General features: G+C 51.1%; 1 protein-coding gene across 1 annotated transcript in view; it reads left to right on the top strand.

Moving 5' to 3' along the window:
• The window catches only part of GNA12 (G protein subunit alpha 12), a 134,878-nt gene that overhangs the window by 65,426 nt on the left and 59,340 nt on the right, over positions 1-10,112 (top strand). Inside the window, exon 4 of the mRNA XM_040455633.1 lies at positions 4,093-4,308. Coding sequence (XP_040311567.1) covers positions 4,093-4,308 — 216 coding nt within the window. The remainder of the gene's footprint in view (positions 1-4,092; positions 4,309-10,112) is intronic.

The raw sequence follows: 10,112 nt of genomic DNA, 5'->3' as shown, positions 1-10,112 counted from the left end.
TGTGTGTGTGTGTGTGTGTGTGTGTGTGTGTGTGTGTGTGTGTGTGTGGATCTCCAGCTACCCTGGGACCGTCCCCCACCCCCCTGCTTCCTCTGCCGTTCCCAGTCCCTGGCAGCCACTAATTTGTGTTCTGTCTTTATAATTTTGTCACTTCAAGAATAGTCTACACAGAATCACGTAGCATGTGATCTTCTGGGACTGGCTTTTTTTTTTTACTCAGCATAATTTTTTTTTAACTTTTTTTTTCAACGTTTATTTATTTTTGGGACAGAGAGAGACAGAGCATGAACGGGCGAGGGGCAGAGAGAGAGGGAGACACAGAATCGGAAACAGGCTCCAGGCTCTGAGCCATCAGCCCAGAGCCCGACGCGGGGCTCGAACTCACGGACCGCGAGATCGTGACCTGGTTGAAGTCGGACGCTTAACCGACTGCGCCACCCAGGCGCCCCAGCATAATTTTTTTTGAGCCCCGTCCAGGTTGTTCCATGAATCAAGTGTTCATTCCCTTTTACTGCCATGTCCTTTTTCCTGGTACGGGGGCCCCACAGCGTGTGACCATTTGTCTATTGAAGGACTTTGGGGCTGTTTCCAGCTCTAGGCTGTTATGAATAAAGCTGCTATGAACATTCTTGCACATGTTTCTGTGCGGACGTAAATTCTCATTTCTCTGAGGTCACTGCCCAGGAGTGAGATGGCTGGATTGTTTGATAAATACAGGTTTAATTTTTTAAGAAACCGGAAAACGGTTTCCAGAGTGGCTGTGCCGCCTTAGGTCCCGTCAACAGTGTATGAGAGATTAAATACCTCTGTGCCCTCACCACCCTCTGGTGTTGTCACTGGTTTTGTTTGTTCGTTTCAGCTGTTTGAATACTGTGTAACGGTACCTTCTCTGGTCTTAACCTGCTTTGCCCTGATGGCTGGTGGCCTTGAACATCTGGTCTCTCACCTGCTTGCGTGCTCTCTGGCGAAACGTCTCATCATGTCTTCTGCCCATTTCCTAACTGGATTGTGTTTCTAACTGTTGAGTTTTGAGTGTTCTGTATAAATTCTAGATTCACGTCCTTTGTCAGATGTGTGGTGGGTATTGCCTCCTAGTCCATAGAGCATCTTTTCAGCCTCTTCAGAGAGTCTTCTGCAGAGCACAGTTTTAATTTTGATGAAGTCCAGTTTCTTGATGTTTTCTTTTTTTTTTTTTTTAATTTTTTTTTTCAACATTTACTTATTTTTGGGACAGAGAGAGACAGAGCATGAATGGGGGAGGGGCAGAGAGAGAGGGAGACACAGAATCGGAAACAGGCTCCAGGCTCTGAGCCATCAGCCCAGAGCCCGACGCGGGGCTCGAACTCCCGGACCGCGAGATCGTGACCTGGCTGAAGTCGGACGCTTAACCGACTGCGCCACCCAGGCGCCCCGATGTTTTCTTTTTTAAATTATGCATTGCGTCACCTAGGAACTATTCACCAAACTGTAGATCCGGAAGATTTTCTCCTATGTTCTAGTTTTGCCTTGAGTGGATTCTGTATAAAATGTGAGGTTGGAGGTCAGGGTTCTTTTTTCCTTTGCCTGTGGATGCCCAGCTGCTCCCGCATCATTTGTTGAAAAGGCTGTTCTCCCTCTCTGTAATTGGATCTTTATAAAACTCAGTGGGCCACACTTATGTGGGGCCATCTCTGGGTTCTCAGTTATGTTCAGTTGATCTATGTGTCTGTTCCTGTCCTGTCACCAGTACCGCACAATCTTGATTACCATAGCTATATAGTAAGTGTTGAAATTGAGTTGAGTGATTCCTTTCACTGAGTTTCTTTTTCTAAATTGTTGCAGCTAATCTAGTACCTTTCCAAAAATTTTGGGATAGCTACACACACACACACACACACACACACACACACACACACACACACACATACACATCTATATACAGCACTCATATATCCATATTCGTGCCCCTAAAAGATCTTGCTGGGATTTATAGAAATTGTGTTAGACTTGTATATCAATTTAGAGAAAATATTTACTATTTTGAAACTCCCAATCCATGAACATGGTATGTCTCTCCATTTGTTAGGTTGACTTTGGTTTCTTTCGTCAACATTTTGTAGTTTTCAACATACAGGTCCTGGACATGTTTTATACGATTTCTACTTTCTTAGTGATTGTTGATACGGCATTTTAAATTACAGTTTCCACACGTTCGTTGCTAGTAAGTAGAAAGACAGTTGATTTCTATAGGTTAATTTTACATCCGGCGACCTTGCCGAATGAATTCACGAGGAAGTTTTTTTGGTAGATTCCTTGGAATTTTCCACATAGACCATCATTTCGTTTTATCTGCAAATAGACTCAGTTTCATTTTTCCCTCTTGCTGATCTCTATACCTTGTATGTCTTTACCTTGCCATTACTGGCTAGAACTACCAGTACTGTATTCATTGGCACCTCCACAAGTGGGTGCCTTCTCTTGTTCCTGATTTTAGAGAAAAGGATTCAGTCCTTCACTGTTAATTATGACATTAGCTGTCAGTTTTTGTGAGTCTTCTCAAAGTGAAGGAAGTTCTCCTCTATTCCTAGTTTTCTGAGTATTTTTATGGTGAATGGTTATCAATTGTTTTAATTCATAGGTCTGTTTCCCTAGCTAGATTCCGAGTTTCTACAGATCGGACTCTGCTTCATAAACCTGTTTACCCATGGTGCCTGTGAGCCTTGGACATGTGTTTGTGGATCAGTAGAAATGGGCCTGGTTACGGATGGCAGACGAGTGTGGGCCCCGAGGAGGGAACTCGCAGGAACATCTGTCACCGGACAGTCCCGGTCTAGACCTGGAGGACAAATTGCACTACTCTTTTTGGTCCCCGTTACCATCCGGCTCAGTGTTTCAATGCAGAAATGAAAGTTGTAGACCCCACACATGCTACAGCAGGGATACAAGGAAGGCACAACTGATGATGAATGAATCCGCTCTGACCCAAGTTGTTGGACGTGAAACTTCCACTGAGTTGTACAGTTTAAATGGGGGGATTGTATGTGACATATATCCTATAAAGCCGCTACTATTATTATTTTTTAATGTTTATTTATTTTTGAGACAGAGCAGGAGCGGGGGAGGGTTGGAGGAGAGACAGTGGGAGACACAGAATCCGAGGCAGGCTCCAGGCTCCGAGCTGTCAGCACAGAGCCTGATGCGGGGCTCGAACTCGTCAATGGCGAGATCGTGACCTGAGCCAAAGTCAGACGCTCAACCGACTAAGCCTCCCAGGTGCCCTGATTATTACTGTTTTTTTAAAGCAAGTGCCCAGTAGCAGTGAGGTCCTGGTGTTCTCTGTGCCAGGAGATGAGTTACTGCCCCCTGCCGTTCCAGGCCCCACCAGACCACCCTGAGCCTGTGAAGGCTTTTGCAGACAGGCCCCCCGCTGGTCTTTGCCCACCCCCCCCCCCCCCGCAGGATTCACGGTGGCAGAGAGCGTTCATTGGGTCCCCTCAGAAGAACTCAGAGACTTGCTTCCATATGGTGTTGCTAATTTGGAAGCCCTGGGGTGAGAATGATGAACTGGACCTCGTTACTGCCCAGGGGGGCCGTTATCCCCAGGACAGTGTCCCCCGCGGACTGGACACCTACCTGGGTTGAGGCTGTTTCTCCATCCCCTTTCTTAACCTGTCTGTGAGGTAAGAAAGGGGCCAAGAATACTCTATTTCTAACAGTGAGGAACTAAGCCAAATAATGAAAAACAGCCTCTCCTCATCACTAACAGTGGCGGCATTCAATCCAGGATGTGCCCACGGGCCCCTGTTTCGGGGGGGCAGGCCGCTCAGCTTGTGCATCTCAGTTTTGTCCCGTCTGGTGGTTACTGGCCACCTGTTGGTGGCTCGCCCATTCGCTCCAGGCTCTCAGACCGTCGTGTCCTCCTGGTGTCGAGGAGCTGCCAGGTTTCAGCGAGTTGAGACACGGGTGACTTGACCAAACGAACCAGGAGACAGACCCTGGTTGATAGCCTATGAGTTTGCTGCTGCGTGACGGTCAAGGCCTGTGCCGAGGCTCTCTGTCGTGGTGCGGTCTTGGGAGTGTAATTAAACCCTCTCTGTCTCCTTTATCTCCTAGGGCTCACGGGTCCTCGTGGATGCGCGAGACAAGCTGGGCATCCCATGGCAGTATTCGGAAAATGAGAAGCACGGCATGTTTCTCCTGGCCTTTGAGAACAAGGCGGGGCTGCCCGTGGAGCCTGCCACCTTCCAGCTGTACGTCCCCGCCCTGAGCGCTCTCTGGAGGGACTCCGGCATCAGGGAGGCTTTTAGCCGGAGGAGCGAGTTCCAGCTGGTGAGTGAGCCCTCCCCCAGGCTGCACGATCGTGATTTTCATGACCGGTTTTGGCCTTCAGGAGTTCCTTAAAAACTGTCAAAGTACAGGCAAGCTGCAAATTGCTGTACATCCTAATATTCAACACCACCAACAGCAAACACACTGGAGGCAAATGAAGCTATCTAAATGGTTCAGCAGGGGCAATATTCATTCATTCTGGCTAAGTAAGTACAAGGAGTACAAAGTATTGTTAAAGCTCCGTGTAACTCAAGGAGCTTAAAATGTTCAGGCCTTGTTCATGGTGGGAAGTTAACGTCTCCTTGAAACCGCTTTCCGTCTTGTACGGTGCAGCTCCTGGCTGGCAGGTGGTGACTGTTTCCTTCCAGATCAGCTCCTTGGTTGCTAATCCGAACCGTCCACTTGCTCTCTTTGGGTTCTTTCCTTCCGTTTTAATGTCCAAAAGTTTTGAAACATGCCTGGTCGTCTTTGTCATTTAGATTCATTGAAGACACGCCTGTTTGCGTTTGGCTTTTTCCTAACGACCCTTCATTCGCTCTAGACAGGGCTTCAGACTTCCCCTGTAACAGGAGCAGCTGTGCCCGCCATCCGTCCGTCCGTCCACACCCCGGGGGGCCAGAAGCACCTGTGACTCTCACTCCCTTTGCCCTGTGAGCTGGGACCCCACGTTTTGAACCATCAGTCCCTTTCTTGACAGTTTTGCTACGAGATGTATTTTTAAACCGTCTTGTCTACTTTCAAACTTTATATAAATGGTTTCATAGTGAATATGCTCTCCTGTGACTTGCGATTTCGGAATTCATTCGCGTTGCTGGTGTGGCTGTGGTTCCTTCATTTTCTCTGCGGCCGTCTGTCCACGGTGGGAATAAACGGGATCCGTCCGTTCTCTCAAAGCTGTGCTTGGGAACCGTCTTCCGTGTTTTGCCACTCCACACAGAACTGCTGTGGTCTCTCTTTTGTGTCTCCAGACGCATGTGTTCAGGGGTGTCCTTGCGACACGTACCGGGTGAGGAGGGCTGCCCAGGCCGCGGACACCTATGCCTCCAAATGGACCAGATGCAGCAGGTCATGTTCCAGGGTGGTCGTCCCTGTAACACGTCTGCCAGCAGCAGAAAAGGGTCCCCGTTAGCTCCCTGATACTAGTGTTACCTGGCTTTAAAATTGTGATAGTAGCTTCTCGTGGTGTCATTGAAATTCCCCTGAGGATGCTTATCGGCTCTGTGTGCCTTCTGGGATGTGCCTTTGGTGCTTTTGCCACTTTTTTCTAATGAGTTATTTGTATTTTTGTCATGTATTTATGCGGTCTGCCTGGTCGATTTTTCCGTTCAGTTTCCATACGCTGTTCACCCCGTCGCCCCTAAGGCTGACCTGGCCCACAGCCGTAGCACGGCCGCCTTGACCGGGAGACTTATGTTGGTTCCATATCGTGAATGAAACAACAGACCTTTTTCTGGTTGCACCGTTCTCCACTGGGGACTTCCCTGTGTGCCAGGATCTGGCTCAGGACCCCACATTGCCTTAGTCTGTAGTCAGTGACGGTCCTCCATCTTTCCTTGGTTTCTGTGACCTTGACACCATCAAAGAGCACCGATCCGTTATTTTGTGGAATGTCCCTACTTGGGTTTGTCTGGTATTTCCTCCTTGTTAGGACAAGATTATTCGTTTTTGGCCAGAAAACTGCGGAAGCGATGGTGTGCCCCCTCGTAGCGACGCGAGCCTTCGTGGCTCAGTAAAGGCCGTGGCTGCTGGGTTTCAGCTGTCAAGCTCCCGGGTACTGTCATATACGCGGTGGGGGGGGGGGGGGGGGGGGGGGTGCTTTGAGGCGATGCAGGTGTCCTGTTGCCCCTGAAGCTTTTGCCCACTCGCCTTAATACCCATCGCTGGATCCAACCGGGGACATTTCTCACCTTGACATGCTTTTTCAAGTTAACTTCAAAAATTACGGTGGAGGGGCGCCTGGGTGGCTCAGTCGGTTAAGCGGCCGACTTCGGCTCAGGTCATGATCTCGCAGTCCGTGAGTTCAAGTCCCGCGTCAGGCTCTGTGCTGACAGCTCCGAGCCTGGAGCCTGTTTCAGATTCTGTGTCTCCCTCTCTCTGACCCTCCCCCATTCATGCTCTGTCTCTCTCTGTCTCAAAAATAAATAAACGTTAAAATACATAAAATAAAATATAAAATATAAAATAAAATAAAATAACGGTGGAACAGTCTACAGAACTGGAAGATGCAGTTGTCACAGAAAGAAATCTTAATCTTCTAAAGAGCAGGAACATCCGGAATGGCTAGGGAATACAGCATCTCCGTGTAACACTGGGGTTTGAGTCTTTGTCCCTGTAAAGAACATGGAATCACTACTACCCGTCGAGTATTGACCAGAGAGGCACATGTAGGCACCCACAGCTGATTACTCAGAGCTCTTGCTTGGTAAGCCTTCCGTCAGGGAGGGTGGTGTGGGGGTAGTTTTGCCAGACTCCTGTCTGCCTTGTTCCACAGTCATGTGGGGGGCAGTCATGACTGCCTCCCAGCTGAGGTCGAGGCCTCGTGCAGGGAAGGACATGGAAATAAGCCGCAGAGGTTAAGGCTTCCACAGCCCGTCTTCATAGTAATCCCTGCGAGCAACTTGGGCCTCAGAAGCCAGTCTGTGTCTTTCTAACTCCATTCATTCATCCAACACTTAAGGAGCACCTTCTGTGCTGGGCACGGGTGTGATAGGCTGGGGGTATGGCAGTCATAAGGCCAACAATAGCCTGTCCCCGAGAGCCTTTAATCTAGACCTCACCTCGGCGTGTGGTCAGGTGAAACTGGTGCAAGGTGGGTACTGGCCTCTGCTTCCGTCTTGTGCGCCTAGCAGCCAGGCTCCCCGAAGACGCGGTGCCCGAGAGGCGTACTGTTCCCGGCAGTCCTGTAGGCTTCACGGCCGCCGTAACCGGGAGCAGCTGCCCCTGAGTTTGGTTCACTGGGTGGTAGGTACGTATTTGTTATTCATTCGTTTGTTTGTTTGTTTGTTTCTGAGCGGGAGAGAGAGCACGAGCGGGGAGGGACAGAGAGAGAGGATCGAACCGAAGCAGGCTCTGTGCTGATGGCACGGACCCCACTGCGGGGCTCAGACTCACGAACCGTGGGATCATGACCTGAGCCCGAGCCGGTTGCCCCACCAACTGAGCCACCCAGGTGCCCCAGGCGTTTGTTTGGGTTTTTTTCTTCAGTTTTTTTAAACATTTATTTATTTGACAGAGACGGCACGGAGGCGGGGCAGAGAGAGGGAGACAGAGGATCCAAAGCAGGGTCCAGACAGTGAACATAGAGCCCGACATGGGGCTCAAACCCACAAACTGTGAGATCGTGACCTGAGCTGAAATCAAGAGTCGGCTGCTTAACCGACTGAGCCACCCAGGCGCCCCAATATTTGTTATTCTTCTACTTTGTACTTTTCTGTGTGTTTTTTTTATAAAAATCAGTAGGGCAACTGGGTAGCTTCGTCGGGTGAGCATCTGAGTCTTGATTTCAGCTCCGGTCATGATGCCCCTGTCACGGGATTGAGCCCTGCGTCGGGCCCCACACTGAGCTTGGAGCCTGCTTGGCATTTTCTCCCTTCCCCCTGCCCCCCTAAAGTTAAAAAATAAGTTAAAAATCAGAGCATCTGATTGAAATGGGGGACAGTAGGCCTTCGTGGTCATTATTGCCGAGGCGTGCAGGCAGGGCCCGCCGTGGGGAACAGAAGCATCTCCGTGCAACATGACCAGGCCCTTCCCTTCCCCATCTGCAGTCCGACCTTGCTCTCTCTCCTCTGGGGACCTTTCTTAAGTGTCACATCCTTTCCAGGGTGATGCTTCATCAATTTGTTTTTTTTTTTTTTTTTTTTTTTTCTTTTTTTCTCCCCAGGCGACAGGCCCTTGACAGTCTCTCACTGGAGAGATCCAGCTGCTTTGAGAATTGCTGTCCACCAGGTGTTAGACTGTTCCTGTCCCCTCTGCCCTCTGGGTTTACTTGCCAGTCCAGGGAGAGGGAGGAGAAAGGCCTAGTCTGGTGACGGCCGTGTGAGGGCCCTTCCTCCTCGGCAGAGAGCAGGGTGGGTGTGCAGGCCGGGGCTCCTCCCGCTCCAAAGAGGAGGCCGCCTGGCCCTTCTGTGTGGTCCCTGAGGTCGACTGCCAGTCACACGCGGAATTTGATAAGCTCTGCAGCTCAGAAACAAAGCGCACAACCGCACTATGTTAGATCTTACCTTTCACAGCGCTTCTGAGACATAGCAAGGCACACCAGAGGTTTCCTCATAGGTAGACGAACGAAAGTATCGTCTCTGCCTATGACCTTGTGCTAACTAAAGACAGTTTTGGGTCTTTAAATGAATTCTGCGATTTATGCGCTAATTCACGTGCCTGTAATACAGAATATGGATAATATATTCACCACTTACCTGTTTTCTGTGATACTTTGAAATTAGAGTCTCGTTCGTTACTACAGTACAGCGGAGGTGGGCACGTTGTCTTTTGTGTATAAGTTCTGGCCCGATAGTGACCGTGAGTTTGCACATCGTGGTCCTTGCTGGGCCATGTGGCAGGCGGACACTCACTTAGCCCTCCCTGCGTGCCGGGCGCTGTGCTGAGGTCGAGTCCCGTTTGTTCTGAAAGCTGGTGAGACAGACACACTTACAAACAAATAATTGCAGCGAAATGTGCCAAGAAATATAATTGAGGAAGATACAGGCTGCGTTAGGCCCAAAGGGAGAAAGTAGGCACTTCCAGCCGGGCAGGGAGGGATGAGGGGAGGTGTTTATGGGGGAGCTGTGTAAAGATGGGAGTGAGGGGCAGCTGGGGGGGGGGAGGGCATTCAGCAGACGTGCAGGACCGTGAGGCCACCGGGGAACCTCTCTGTGCCTTCCTTGGCACTGTCCCCCTTCTCCTGCTCAGGCCGGTTTGCCTCCCCTGTGGTCACGAGGCGGTGGCGACACAACAGGGTCTCACCAGCGTAGCCACTGCGGGAGCAGGGAGGAGACCGGGCTCGGTGGCAGGGGGAGGCCGCCGGTCTGGCCTGGGTTCCCTGTCCGCCCTGTTCCGGCCCGGGAACGAGGGGCGGTGTGGAGCAGTGCAGGACCCCCATAAGCCTCAGAACCGCTGTGTGCTTGCAGCCGCTCTCAGGTTTCCAGAAGTGGCTCAGTCGTGGGCAGGCGGAGGCTGGCTGCTGGGCTCCCTCGGAAGGCCCGGTGACAGACTGAGAACCGAGGCCCGAGCACCAGTGGTTCTGACACTCGGTCCCACCTCTTCGGATTTACCGCTGCTGGGGCGTTTGCTTCTGCATGACTCTTGGTTCGTTATGTAGTCTACCTCCTGTTCATCACCATCTCCCCCGACCCTGACCCGTGAGAGCAGCCAGGGGGCTCACCAGGTGCCGACCTGCCTGCCTGAAGGCAGCCAGTGTGCTCTCGAGACTGTGGCCCAACGGCTCCAGAAACGGCTTGGTGTGACCCTAGGTCAGGCGCACCTTCTCGCGCTCAGAGGACAGTCCCCGGAGTCTCCACGTGACCTTCCGTTGTCCGATTGTGAGCCCAGCATCCATGCAGATGGCGGGGAGGCTGCGCGGGCGGACGTGTGGCACGCACACGGGACGATTCACGTCGACCGTGGACACTCGGTGCATCCTTTCCATTCCTCTTTCAAAGGGGTGGGACGTTGTGTTGGCTTGACGATGTCTTCTGTCTCCTGCTTTGAAGACGGAATCGAAGGCTCCGCTCAGAGGAGCACGTTTACGCTGACGGCCCCGGGTTTCTTGATTCCTGGAAATGAAAGGATTCTGCTCAGTACAGAGATTT

The sequence above is a fragment of the Herpailurus yagouaroundi genome, unplaced genomic scaffold (assembly GCF_014898765.1).
Source record: "Herpailurus yagouaroundi ecotype Mexico unplaced genomic scaffold, PumYag 216, whole genome shotgun sequence".
Lineage (NCBI taxonomy): Eukaryota > Metazoa > Chordata > Mammalia > Carnivora > Felidae > Herpailurus > Herpailurus yagouaroundi.
Note: the sequence above shows the minus strand (reverse complement) of the source record. Positions and strands in the feature narration are given on the sequence as shown.